Source organism: Pleuronectes platessa, chromosome 20 (genome assembly GCF_947347685.1).
Source record: "Pleuronectes platessa chromosome 20, fPlePla1.1, whole genome shotgun sequence".
Classification (NCBI taxonomy): domain Eukaryota; kingdom Metazoa; phylum Chordata; class Actinopteri; order Pleuronectiformes; family Pleuronectidae; genus Pleuronectes; species Pleuronectes platessa.
In genome coordinates this window covers 12,151,120-12,165,615 of record NC_070645.1, presented here as the reverse complement: position 1 = coordinate 12,165,615, position 14,496 = coordinate 12,151,120, and the positions used below count along the sequence as shown (strand labels likewise).

The following is a 14,496-nucleotide window of genomic DNA, read 5'->3' as shown; positions in this document are numbered from 1 at the left end:
AAGGGTTCAGGCTCCCACTGAACTCGACGCACGAGCGTCTGTTTCTTTAAGAATTCACTTGAAATATGATCTCTGCGGGTTGGAGAGAGAGAGAGAGAGGGGGGGGGGGGGGGGGGGGGGGGTGTGCGTGCGTGTGTGCGTGCTACCGCACACACACCAACACCTCCCACCCCCTCCTCCTGTGCAGTCGGTTCAGTAATCGAGCGTCGAGCTTCCCGATCGTCGCCTCTGCAGCCACCATGCGCGCTCCGTGTTGTCACACTGTGGGATTCTCGGTGAGCCTCGCGGAACGGGCACGGAGCAGCGACGGGAGGACCACCGTACACCCCGCAACTTGCTAGCGTGCGTGCGTGCGGGACAGGAAAGGCAGGCTGTGTTTTCGACATGGATGTGGCGTCTTCTACCCAGCACACACGACTCCGTTCCGCTCGTGACCCTGGGAACCGCACAGCGCAGAGAGTGACGCGCTAATCATCTGGATGAAAGTCAAAAGGTACGTTCGATTCCACCACCTGCGCTGTTCTCATTTGGGTGGATGGGGGGGCTCCTCCACACAAACACCACCAGGCCAGTGTTTGGTTCTTCCAGCTGCTGTCCAGGCAATGCTGCGTGAATTGGCTTTGTGTGTGTGTGTGTGTGTGTGTGTGTGTGTGTGTGTGTGTGTGTGTGTGTGTGTGTGTGTATATACGTGCGCACGCTTTGCTACATGGCTTGAAACCCTTTGACGACAACGTGTTATTCGGTGTCAGTGGGATTCTAACCTGCGTCTTGTTTTCGTGACGCTACCGAAACGCTTTCGTTTCCCCGGCCCACCCCGTTGTACGCAAGCGCATTTCAGAGTCGGTGGCAGTCGTCATAGGAACATGGAGGAGAGGAAAACAACCTTCCAGGAAGTAACCTGTGTCTTTCCTGTGCAGTCGAAATAGACACCACCCCTTCGAGCGGGCCAGTCTAATGGCTGTGATCATAACAAACTAGAATAACCCTTAGTATCGTGCGAACCTTCACTGAGGCCAACCCCCCCCCCCCCCCCCCCCCCCCTTAAAGGTTCAGTATGTAAGATCATTCCTCCAGGGGCGTTACCAGGGGGGGGGGCACAGGCCTCACGTGAAATCTGATTTGCCCCTTCCCCTGTCAGTCGTCTTCTCGTTTTTAATATTTAATCAAGTAGAAAATGGTCTGTATCTTTACAGCCTTAGTGACCACTCAATTGCCATTCAACCATTCAGTCACACATCCATACAGGCCCTCTCTGGGCAGAGGGGAAGACCGGGATCGAACTGTAGTCGGTTAACAACAGTACCCAAAATAAATTTGACAATTTGTTAAGAATTTTTGGTTTTTCGCAATCTGCTTAAACATGCAACAATATATTCAATGATGTTTGGATTTGCTCAAAAAGGTGAAGTTAAGGGTAAACAAGGAATTACCTAAATGTGCATCTCTCTGAGTCAGGAACTGTGTATTAAATACTGACCACTAATGCATTATGAGCAGGCAAAAGGAGAGGGCTATGTGGGAATGGCCTCAGTTCCCTGGTGGCTTTTTCTTGGTTACAGCGATTTCAGTTAGGCCCTCAAGCATTTCTTTGGTATAACACAGGAACAAAGGCCGGTAGAAATTCACAGTGGCTCGAGCTCCAGGGAATGAGGTGTGTGTGTGTGTGTGTTTGTGTGTGTGTGTTTTGTGTGCCTGACTTGGAAGATACTCAGTTCTATAACTTGGGAAACCCACTGTAAATATGTCTTTTAGGTTAACAGATTTGGTCTCTTACCAAGGGCTAAGAGTAAAATGAGCCAATATGCAAATAGCTCAGTGAACCACGCTCCAAACAGTTCGATGGTCAGGACTCACAGTGGCTGCAGAGCATGGACCTCTGTCACTGACATACATTTACATTTTACTGCCTGCATGCTAGAGTGAAGAGCTTCTAATTTTGGATCTTTGTGTTTGATCCCAATATAGACACGTTGAATGGATTTTAGGTTTAACAATAGCTTTAAGCTATAGGGCCTGGTTTTCCTGCACACCACAATAATTCCAGGCCTAGATTTTGTAGTAAGATGTGTATGAGAAGGAGTGAAATAGATTTTGTTGAAACATTGCGTGCTGATGACAGTTTATAACATGAACCCATGTTCCACTCTCACAGGGTTGAACCCTTAAAATAAACCTGAAATACCAGTCCTACATAAATCCCCCTGAAAAAGACAAAGTACCTCAAATATTAGCTTCTGGCTGTTTGCCGTCCTATCCAGCATCACATGTCATTAAATATAATTTAATGACAATTTGATTACAATCCATTTTAAATACTTTTATGATATAAAGGTTATTTGGGGAGATGTGGTCACACTGGAAATGATTATTTGAGAATAGAGTCCTGTAATGTCACATTAAAAAAACATTACTTTTATCACCCCCAGTTCCAGGGTAAGTCTTCCTTACAGTCAGTTAATATGATAGAGAGACAAATATGTTGACTGATTAATGTGAATGCTGTGATTAATCTGTGTGAAAGTTGAAGTCTTGGTTGAAGTCTTCTCTCTAACCTTTTACCCTCTCTGTGTCCCTCCTCTCACAGAGGGGTTGGATGGCCATGGACCCATTCAGCCAGCTTATCCTCACCATCTCAGTGACCAGTTTCTTCACCTTCCAGTGGCTCTTCCACAAAGTCAGCCCCTGGGTGTCCACGCGAATCAGCCCTGGCTTCCCCGGCCTCAGTGACAAGCAGAAGGTGGAATGGAACTCAAGGTGACCTGACATGAACCTATGAGTTGTAAAACACACATGCTACGTGAGGCAGGCAGGGAGCGTGCGCTCAGCTCGGATGTTGGCCAGAAGGGTTTTGTTTCAGTAGGGTCCAAAGATAAGCACTGGCAGTCAACCTACACAGCTGCTGTGACACAAACATCTGACTCACCAGTAGGATGCATTGTGTGTTTTGCAATGCTTGCTCTACAGGGCACTGCTTCAAGGTTCTGGTAGTGTGGTGGGAACCCAATGCAATGTTGTTGTTTTTTTCTCAAACTCATTATTTTAACATTTGCCTACAGTAGGGCAACTGATTTACCCCCTACCATCCTCAACCTCTTGTTCACAGATTTTGTCCGGATTGTGCAAAAATTCCAGTACAAAGTATAGAAGATAACATACATTGCTCAGTATCACAACAAGTTTAGTAATTACAAATCCTATTGGTTTTATACAATTTAACTTGTCCAGCTGGGTTTCCATCAAACATCCTGAATCCCATCAGATCTGCCAAGAAGTCCAATCTTATGCCTTTGTTTTCTTCTTAGATGCTATGGCTGACTTCAGGTGATGCCCTTCACAGTGTCTGATCATCCACTGAAACATGAATTTCCGCAAATAATTCATATCCCGCGTGACAAGCATTTACCTGTCAGACTTATTAATGCAAGGTAGCATAAATACATTTCAAAGATGGCCACTTGATCCTTTGTTATTGGTTGTATGGCTCCTCCTTTGCCTCCTAACCACTGCTGCAAGTGTGTTCCAGCATCTGTTCAGTTGATGTACACTCTTGTCTGTGTAAGTAGACAGCCAGGCACCAAGCAATAAAATGACAAAAGGTCAGAGGATTAGTTTTTTAAAAGATGGGATTTATTTAATAATAATAAGCAAAGTATGTAGAAAACAGGTCCCAAGAGGTCAACCAAACAGACATTGGCTCAAAAAACTGACCAAACAAACAAGACAAGAAGGAGATAAACTGGCAGATCAAACCATTTTCAAATGTAACCTAATGAAGCAAAATACTTAAACTTGATGCAACAAACCCCCATTCTCCCCATGCTGATGCAGCAATTGGTCTAATCAACATTTAATCATAATTTGTTTTATCTTACATTGGTGGTCTGGGGAAACTTTTTTTCCTATCAGGTTTTTTTTAAGGTTAAATCTCTAATGCAATTGCTGGAGATCCCTCTTTTTGGCAAGTTATCTAATGTCAAATGGTAGTGATGATGATGCTTCTACTCTTTGTTGTTTTTACCCAAAACAACTTGCTTAAACAAATCCCTCCTCCCTTTCGGTAATGTCAAGCATGGTTTGCAAGGAAAGCAGCCTTGAATGAAAGTCGGCAGTAATACTATACGTACAGAAATGGCTTGTTAGGCTGTATTTGTAATATCTGAAATTTAATCAGGATTTGCTTAATGAGAGTAATTGTCACGATGAGACTTGGTCCCCATAGTGAGACATCTTTCAGATTAGAATTAAAAGCAACTGTTGGACTGTCTCCCTGCTAGACTGGGACTATGTGCCATTCTGTCTAACCCTGAAGCAGTGTTTTATCTATTAGTCTAATTGGTCCTAATCTGTCTGCAGCCCTGACCGGGAATCTGTTCATTCACTGTGCTAAAAGCTCAGAGCTGAACCTTAAAACAAGGCACTTCTGATGAATAAAGATAAATCTCCAAAAACGTTTTTAAACATCAAATCTCACACGTCTCTGATCACACCTGTATGTTTGTTTTTGTCCATTTTAGAACAGTTTCAACATTCCACGCACTGTTGGTGGGAATCTTCTGTCTCTCCATCTTGTACTTCGATGATGCCGTCAATGAAGACCCAGTCTGGTGAGACTTTGGCTTTGAATTAGTATCGGGAAGGGAATCATTTTTTATCAGAACATCTCCACCAGCCACAGTAATGATTTTGGCTGGTAAAAAACCTAAGAAACCTACTTTTTTAAATTGAGAAATTAAATCCCTATTGTTTCTAAAATTACAAATACCTTTGAGTGTTACATCTTCCAGCATCATCAGTTGGGTCTGATTCTGTGGTGCGCTAGAATAGAAATCTTGACAGGCATGGCTGAGAGGTGGGACTTGGAGTGAAATTAGCAGATATTTGGCAATTTTTTCTTCCATTTATTTTATTTAAAGGGTCTTTTTTTTTACAACCGTTTAGAATAGCAAAACTTTGAAATTACATTGCCAGAACAAAGTTACTTTCATCAGACAAACCCGGTCAAACCAAATGTGTATTTTCAATAGGGGAGATCCTACACTGGTGAAGACAAATGTTGCCATCACAACAGGCTACCTCATATCTGGTAAGAGAAACATCCTGTTTAATAATTTTCTTGTAAAAGATACGATAAACTTGATCCTTTGATGACACCATTGAGTTTTATCCACAGACTATGGCGATATCAGTCGATATCGTTATACCTCGCGATATAATCTAAATAATCAGGTTATAACTTTTTTTAACATTTGTGTTTTATGTCAAATGTCTGTCCTGAAGCAGTTGTGTTATAATTGTTCAGCGGTGGAAACCTGCTGAAACTATGAACGTAGCTCTTTTCCAGGCACATGATTGGTTTGGCGCGGCACTATTCCCATTCTCATTGGCTGTTCTTGTTGTCAGAACATGGACAGGATGAGTTCTATCGACATTATATCAGCATGTCTTAAAAATCTCTATCGAAGAAAAGTTATATCGTGATAATTATCGATATTGTTTTATCACCCAGCTTTACCACAGACAATTTCAAGTTTACAGCATGCTTATTATCAGTTGTATGCACTCCAAATGTTTTTATTGCACCAATGACATGTCACCTCTGTACTTTTGTTTTGCAGATCTGCTGCTAATATTTTACTATTGGAAGGCGATAGGGGACAAGTTTTTTGTAGTTCACCATCTGGCAGCGTTGTATGCTTACTACTATGTACTGGTGAGTGCCCTATTGTCCAATAGCAGAACGTGCAGGCAAGATGGGAAGGAGACAACCAAGGGTGAACAACTGTGTCCTGCCGAGTTGGGTTTTTTAACGAATTTAGTGACTGTTCAGTGTCCATTGCTGTCCCCGCGCAGCCACTCAGCTCATGTTGGTCAGTTCAATATGCACAAGTTAAGAATAGTGGGTATATGTGGAAAGAATGCACCCAAAACTGTCCATAGGTCAGAGAAGGAAATGATATGGATGGATAAAGTCCACAGTGAGTTGTTTTCAGCAGTGGCTCCAGTTCTGACGTTGTAGAAAAGGTTTTATGTTTGTTGCTACTTCTGTGGTTGTGTTTTGTTTAAGATTGTCTCAAAACTATTGAACACAGTCTATACATTGTCATGAGGTGTGTCGTTATAACATTGATATGCACAGGTGCCGTGTTAGGCTACATCCACACTAGTACGTATTTGTTTGAAAATGTTAAAACCACTCCATTTCAGAATCGATCACAACATAGACTTCACCAGGCTCCTATAACATGACCACCTCCTGGAAGAAAATTATACAACTGCTTACATGCGTAGAAGACAAGATATGATTCAAGCAATTCTGGTCATGTAATATGCGTTTTTAAGGCATGTTAGTATGGATGGGATAACAATGATAAAATGCTAGTGTGGACAGAGATCCTTTTAGTTTGAAAACACTCAAATGAATATGTAGTAGTATGGATGTAACCTGAGTTTGACATATTTCATTGAGGTTGAGCAGTTTGCGTTGTATAGGTGACATCAATTGTGGGTATGGTTATTAATGTGATCACAATTCCTGTGCTGCTGGTATTCAGTTGGCTGCCATCTCGGCGAGCGTACTCGGCAGCGCTGTTCACTCTTGGTTCAGTCCCGAAACCCTCTAGGTCTCCAGGATCTGTCGCAGAATATACTATAGAAATGAATGACTATGGTATTTTTTGCATGGAATGCTCAATAATGATACTGGCTGATGACCCCCCCCCCCTCCCCCCTTCACCTTGCTCTTCCAGTTTCTGTGCTCTCTGTTTGTTCTGAACCGATCCCCTTCACTGTTGTTATTATGACTCAAGCTGAGCTCTGCGCAGCTGAACCCCCCCAGAGCCGTTACCACTGTGTGCATGCCGGCAGCTTCCTACACAGGCAGGGTTCCTTTCTCTTTGCTGTGCATGCCAAACAAACAGTATTTCACTCTCAATAACAAACCTGCCTATCTGCGGTACCTTCTTGTTTTTGTGCCAGAGCCTCAGTCTGCCGCCTCTTTCTCTTGCTTCGCACAACTCTCGACCCTCTGCAATGAGGGAATACTGACAAAACGGCTCGGAGAATGGCATCCATATGACCCCAGGTGGTTGAGGCCGTCACCAAGTAGCCAAGTCCTCTTCTAATACTATGCTGGAAGTACTCTGTCGGGGGTAACCAATGGAATTACTGTTGTTGTTGCTCTTAAAAGTCAGTCTTTTCCTTGACACCCATTTTACTTAGAGTGAAGAAAACTTGCAGGGAATTCCATCAGTTCCCCAACAAGAAATGCTCTGTATAGGAAAACTCAAAAGGACCTATAGCGTGCGTTGCTCTGCTCTGAGTCCCCTTACTTAAACTGTCCTTGGACTAAAAATAAAGAACTACATGCTTTACATTGCTTAGTTCTATACTGTTCTCTATGTTGCCAGTGCTAAGTTCAGCACAGCACTGAGGACGACTTCTGTCAATGCAGAAACACAGATTTACATTTTTATCCAACACAATAATCAAGTCAGAGTTCTTCTTAAATGTGACACGCATCATTATTACTTTTACACATTTCTACATCTAAATGGAAACAGTGTCACATTGTCATCACAAAGTTCTGATTGACTACTGACTGTAAATCCGGCCTTTCAGTTGGAGAAACAGAGCAAGCACCTGTATCTAGAAAACCTTAGGTCGATGAGATGAAGTAGGCCATACTGTTACTGGACACTCGTGACTGTTTCCTTAGACCAGATCTGATGCTCATTTGGGATAACAGAAGGAATGCTCGGCATTTTACGACTGTTATTTAAAAAAAGAAAAACACATTGCGAGTCAAATTACTTCTGGCGCTATTACATTTGCAGCAAAATCTTCATAACCTTTGATGTAATTTTTTATTTGAGTCAGTTATTTATTCAAATATGTTACATGTTGTCTCATTAGTTGTTGTGTTGAGTTTGTTTATGTGGAAGTGTACATGAAAAATACACAAAAACCCGAGCCTATTCTGTACAATCATTAAACCCTGAGTTGTACAGCTTAATTAGGGGAAATAAAATTTACTTGGATTTGGGAAACTTATATTTAAAATTAATATATTTATCGTGGAATGTTTTGCTTATTGATCAGTCTGCCACTAATGTTGTGAGAGTGACTAATGACTTTGAATGATCTGATAGCAGCATAATCTGACTTGACTAAAGCTTAACTAAAAAGCAGAACATACATATGCTGTTTAAATATCAGATGCATGCTTTCTTCTCAGTGTTGTTAGTCTCGCTTCTGAGGCGCTTCCAATTGTGGCGGCATCGTTTTTTTCATTTCAGTAATCTTTTTCTAATGTGTTTGTACAGTCTTGTCTGTCTCTGTGTCTTCCGCTGACTTTAACACAAAAAATGCCCCTCTTTAAACCCCACATGCAAAAACTACCAACAAACACTTTGGGTTGTGTCATCCCTGTTCATGCAAAAACTACCAAAAAGGGTTGTGTATCATTAAGAGACCCCAGAGCTTGGTCTGGATCTAGATGGGGACTTCTTTATTCCTGTCTTGTCTGCTGTTATTGCTGTTGTGTTGCACTGAGCAGATATGATGCCCAGTCACAGTATGGATTTACCAGTTCCTAGAGGTATTAGCATTCTCATGCTCGGTGGAAAGTTCAAATCACAAGGTAGAAACACTGAAATGCAGATGCACCCTGTTTGTAGTAGTAAGTATTTTATTTCAGCCCCGACGGTAAGTCTTCTTTTTACATGCTTTATAAATCAGGCCACAAGACAAGTTACCTTAAATCCATTTTTGTGGATATTGTCCAATTGAATACTGTATATTTTTTTTTAACCAAATTTAGACTTGTTTTGTTTTGTATTGTTTGGAATGAAACATAACACCAAATAGGAGCTCTTGCCAAGGCTTCAATCCAAACTTGTAAATAAAGCCACACTAGTTTGAACACAACAGATGATTTAGTATTGTGGCCATGTCAATGTTTTTTAAACTCAGGTCTCCTGAATCCATCTTGGTTTTATGATTATATTTCATTTCCTCTTTTCTATTGAGCAGCAGTTGAAAATTTTTGCAATTTAAAGTAAAATAAATTCATGCAAGCATATCCAGGTATGCTGGAAGTAAGTCAGAGTAGGGGGTGCTGAGAAAAAGTCTCAATAAAGAAAGCACTTCTCTTATAATAGGGCCTCTTAGCAAACACAGCTGTTGCATTTCGTAAATCACCTATGACTGTTGATATTACTAGTTTCATCAGGAATTGCCTCAAGCTGTCATACCTCAGCCTTGAGCTCAGATTACATACAAGACAAACTGGAATTCCGGCCGGCAACTGTTAAACTGTGACAGTGAAAACATTTTACTTTTTTTCTCTGCATGGCTTTTAATCTCTCCTCCAAACAGTGGCTGGCTGAATAAATGAATATGTGATTGTACAGTATGTTTATCAAAACCTGTGCTTTTGATATTTGCTTAATACCGTTTTCTATTGTTGAGATATTTGAATGAAATGTCTCTCGAAAGTTATCCATCTATATATCTATTAAGATATATAGATAGATATGTGGATGTATAATCAAAGTAAGCTAGCAATAGTAGCAAAGATACGTGAGTGATTTTTACCTCAGTACAGACAAATGTATAGTTTTATGTGAGCATTTCTGCATTTGAACCTTGTACTCTCGGTTTCTTGAAAGATGGAGGATTATGATGACGAGTTTCTTACGAATTTTGTATGAGAGTTTTGGACTGGGGCAATGAAAGTTACTGGCCAGATTAATAAGACTTTGTCCATGGCCAGATCTTTGTGCCCCTCCTGTAGGGTCGTTCCTTCTCTCAATAAATAGAGAGAATGAATCAGGAAGTGAAATTGGAGCTGACGGTCTAATTTTGGCCTGCAAATTCTGAAGGAATAATAATGTGCCCTGACAGAGGAGGGTCTTTTGTTAGATGTGTCAAATAGGTCTTAGTTTGGTGGGCACTTCATCTAATTTTAGAGTTTCCCCCTTCCTTACAATTATTGCTTAAATCCAAAATAAAATACTAAATATTAAAGGTCCAAAAAAGTCTTTGAATCTTAAACATGCCTTCGTTTTGATAGTTGATCGAGATCTTTGCTGTCATTTATGTAAGTGCTGTGGATCTGCTAGATACTGACAATGGTGGGTGTTCACTGAGGAGCAGATCGCTCAGCAGCTTCATGCCTGCTGGTCATTTCATATTTTGTGGTTTTTCCTGTTCTTGCCTTGTTCTTCCAGGGCGTTGGAATGTTGCCTTATTTTGCTAACTTCCGTCTGCTCGCTGAGTTTTCTACACCATGTGTGAACCAGCGGTATGTATCTCCTTTGTGTTATGTAATTCAGAATTCAAGCTCAATTTTATAACATTTCTTGAGGTGTGTCAGAAGTTTTGATTGTAAGGAATTGTAATTATATGCGCATGCAGTTTTCAAACCATTCATCTTAATTAAGCTGAGGTCATACCTGACAAACTTAAACTCTCATGCACTGTAAAGGTTCAAGTTACTCATGAATGAAACTTTTAGATATTGACATTTTAATTTCTGCTAGATACTGTATTTTTTAATTTGTCTTGTGTTTCAGCTGGTTCTTCGAGGTACTAGGTTACCCCAAGTCCTCGCGGCCCAACATGGCAAATGGCGTTGCCATGGCAGTGGTGTTTTTCGTGGTACGCATCGCCGTCATGCCCGTCTACTACAGTCGCATGTATGCAGTCTATGGCACGGAGGCCTTCTACCTTGTGCCGTGGGGGGGCCGCGTGGCGTGGATCTGCTCCAGCATCTGCCTGGATGTCATGAACATTATGTGGATGCATAAGATCGCCCGAGGCTGCTACAAGGTGTTGCGCTCGGCCCACCGGAGCAAAGCCAGCTTGCCTCAGGAGAACGGGAAGACAGATTAAGGGAACCAGGAAGTCCGTGGCCACAATATGGACAAAAGTGACGTCACTCTCATTGCACTGGTTAGCAGCAGGTGGGACCCTCACATGACGAGCTGCTTCAGCAGGAGCACACCTGGGATCTGTGACATTTAAATGCTGAATGTAATGAGGGAAACTGAGATTCCTTTTGGAAAGTGGCTACAGTCACTGAGACGTACCGATGGACCAATTAACTGGCCGTCCGTAAGCCATGAAATGACGTCTTAGCAATACTCTCCGGCATGGCCACTTATTTTTCTCTTGAACAATTTTACGACTACACAAAAGGAGTTGTGCGAGGACAGTGGACTCTTAGCCCGAACCAGAAATTGTCAAAAAGTTTACTGTTCTTTGCATATTTGTTAGTCAACGAATGAAGTCAAACTTTGAGTTTGTGTCGACACAGAAGCCAACACATGAGGGAACCGTGTAATAAACGTATTGGTGCCATGAAATCATTGGGAGATGCCTCCTGGGGGAGAAGAGTCTATTATCACTTTTATTTCCCTCCTTCTTTTAGATGCAGGTACTTGGTTGAGCTGCACAAAGGGTAATAACTGAGAAGAATACGTGTGAATACATCACCTGGTCACCCATTCGTTTTCATTCACTTAAGGGTTTCATTTTAAAAATCCGCCTTTAAGAAATGTATGGCGTCATTGTGAGTGTCTCGGTGGCAATTGAATGGTTAATTTATATTATACAGGGGTTGAAGGGCGTCAGTGCCATGTATGTAGTCCGTGTCTTTAGTCTTGCAGGAGCAGAAGTGGAACAGGACAATGATGTGTTCAGGGTACATCAGTGCAGAAGTGCTAAAAGGGAAACTGAATGTCAATACTGTGGTTTTTTTTTACTCTTCATTTTGCAATGCAAGGACCGTAACCGTAATAAAATAGAGGTCATAGTTAACATCCGATTTGTAAATACACCTGATTCAATGTGTTTACGAAGTGACATGTCACGTTCACACAACATTCACTCAACGTTCACGCTGCGTTTTAATTTATTTCACGTTGTGATGTATGTGAAGGCGTGAAACTGATGTGGAATCTGTGTCATAGACAAACCTAATGTTCCTTGAAGAGTTACGAGCTGTGTCTCAATTCAGGGGCTGGACTGTTCAGAGGCTGCATTGGAAGAGCGATTGCGTCAAGGCGGCACGATCAGACTGTTTCCTTTCGAAGACTCCTTCAAACACGGAGAAATTAGTCTTTTCATCCCCAGGAAATGAAGGCCTCAATGTATGGATCTATCCCAGAATTCATTGCGTCCAGTTACCAGTAGACTGCGTCGACCCGTGAATTGGGACGCAGCCTCGTTTGGAGGTTTATATAATATTCACACTTCCTGTTAATTGTTTCTTTACAGGCGCAAACTGTTAATTTGATCCCTGGGCACCAATTGCCAACAAGCTGCATGCTGCTACGTGTTTTACAAATGAGGACTAGTTTGTTTCCCAGACAAAAAAATCTATGTTTCATACGGTTTAGAAGTTAATATTTTATAGTCAGAAAGAGCATTGTAATTAAACCAGCCTCTGCCTCGTGTTGTATATGATTTACAAGCTGGACACAAGTGTTTTAAGTTTGTCAGTGGGTCTAAGCTCTACTTGTTTTGTTTAGCAGCATTCTACTGACCCCCGTACAACACTGAACACATGGAACAACTCAAAGGTATTTAGGGCATGTGTATCATCTGTTTAAAAATTTTAAGTTGCAATTCATCGGTGATCCGCGATACCTACTTGAATATTGAATTGTAAATGTATCTTTTTATCAGCTGTACATCAAAAGCTGGCATATGTGAAAGCGAAACAGGGATTGCTAGTATGCCTTGCTTTATGTTCCGAATTTTCTGTTTTGTTGCCTTTTTTGTTGCAAAATTATTGTTGCACGGTGAATATTTTGTTACTCGACTCCTCACGACACTGTGATTTACGTGTGTGTGTGTGTGTGTGTGTGTGTGTGTGTGTGTGTGTGTGTGTGTGTGTGTGTGTGTGTGTGTGTGTGTGTGTGTGTGTGTGTGTGTGTGTGTGTGTGTGTGTGTGTGTGTGTGTTTCCCCCGTCCCGTCCCCCCCTCCCCCCCAAGTACAATGTGATTGTTGAGCCTTTTGCAACGGAGCAGTTTCAAATGTACAAGAGCCAAGAGGCTGGTTGTTTTTGCTTTGGTTAAGGATTTTAAAATTGAAAACATATGTTTATGTGCCAGTGCTTGATTCATTACAATTCAATGGTTAAAACAATCTTTTGCTGCCGTTGTAGGAAGATGCTGATTCTCTTTACCCATGCAGCAGTGCCAACTCGCAACCATGGGTTCATAGGTTCCGATTAGTTCTGTTCAACTGTAGTTCTGTTCTGTTTGCCATGGTAAAACTTTTCAGTTGGCGCCATTAAACCAGTGTGTTTGGATCAGGACGGATTTATGTATGTTTGTATGTTAGGCATATGTCCTCCACATCACAAGAGAATATTGCTTATCTCACTTGTTGAAGAGCAGCCAGGATGTGGCGTTTTAATATGTCAGTGGGATTCAATAGAAAATATTGGAAGGCGTTTCAGGACGGCAGCAGACGGCCACAAGTGGGCGTCACTGAGCAGGGTCATGCATGGTCAACATTCTCTACTACTGCATGTGGTATCGCATGGGTATGCATTGTACAACAAGCATATACATGTGCAAGAGTAATTTTGTTCTTTTTTTCTTAGTACATGTACATAATGTTTACTTAAGCTTTATTCTTGTACTCTGTCACCCAATGTAAATCCACAACTGACGAAGAGGATGGTGTGGGGGAGAACATTTAAAAACTTTAGTCCAATATCCAGCACAGAAGTAAATCGGTAAAGGGAAAACTTGAAATACTAGTCAGCACGGTTTATAAGAACCCTGGGCAGTGCAAGTACACATGAATACTAGGATCACCTTGCAACATAGGCGTACCATTGTCTTTAATTTATTAATCCAAGAGAATAAAACAAGGCAGACATTACGGTACCGGAGCGTGGCGCTGTCGTCTGCTCTGAATGTACAGGAGGGATGTAGGGGGAAGGTTTGGTGACGATCCATGAATGTGTTTGGAGATGAGAAAATATTTGTCACTTGCAGTTTTTTCAGTTGTCCATCACAATAAATACCAAATTAACCCTCGGCCAAGAAAATAATGTTTTTTTTGTACTGAATCAATAAACCACGAATGTGTGAATTTCAATCTACTGCCAAGAACATGAAAGTCATTATTACTGGATACAACTGAGCATATATGAGTTATTATGTCCTTTGTTTTGCTCATGTGACATTTGCTTTCAGGAAAAGCAATATACAGAAACTGCCAATAAAAACATAGTGAACTTTGCCATGTGGAATTTGATTGCTGACTTTTCCATTGAAGATTTTTTTCAGTCATTGTGTGCATATTTCATAATTTTTACAATTCTGTAAAAAGTATGCATAATTTATTCTTTATCTTACAAATATTATTTCAAACATGACCAGGGAAGCCCTTAAAGGCTTTCTCCTTTTTTCAAGTTACAAAACAAGTAGCTGTTGGCTCACATTCAAGATGGTTAATGTCCCAAAAAGTCTTAA

The 14,496-nt window shown here is 41.4% G+C and overlaps 1 protein-coding gene across 1 annotated transcript; it reads left to right on the top strand.

The window, feature by feature from the left end:
- Positions 1-211: 211 nt before the first annotated feature.
- On the top strand, positions 212-14,263 carry LOC128425499 (TLC domain-containing protein 4-B). The gene is made up of 7 exons (XM_053412111.1): positions 212-493; positions 2,585-2,754; positions 4,515-4,604; positions 5,025-5,083; positions 5,616-5,710; positions 10,230-10,303; positions 10,575-14,263. The coding sequence occupies exons 2-7, from the start codon at positions 2,594-2,596 to the stop codon at positions 10,891-10,893; spliced, it is 798 nt and encodes a 265-aa protein (XP_053268086.1). The 5' UTR covers positions 212-493; positions 2,585-2,593; the 3' UTR covers positions 10,894-14,263.
- Positions 14,264-14,496: the final 233 nt, after the last annotated feature.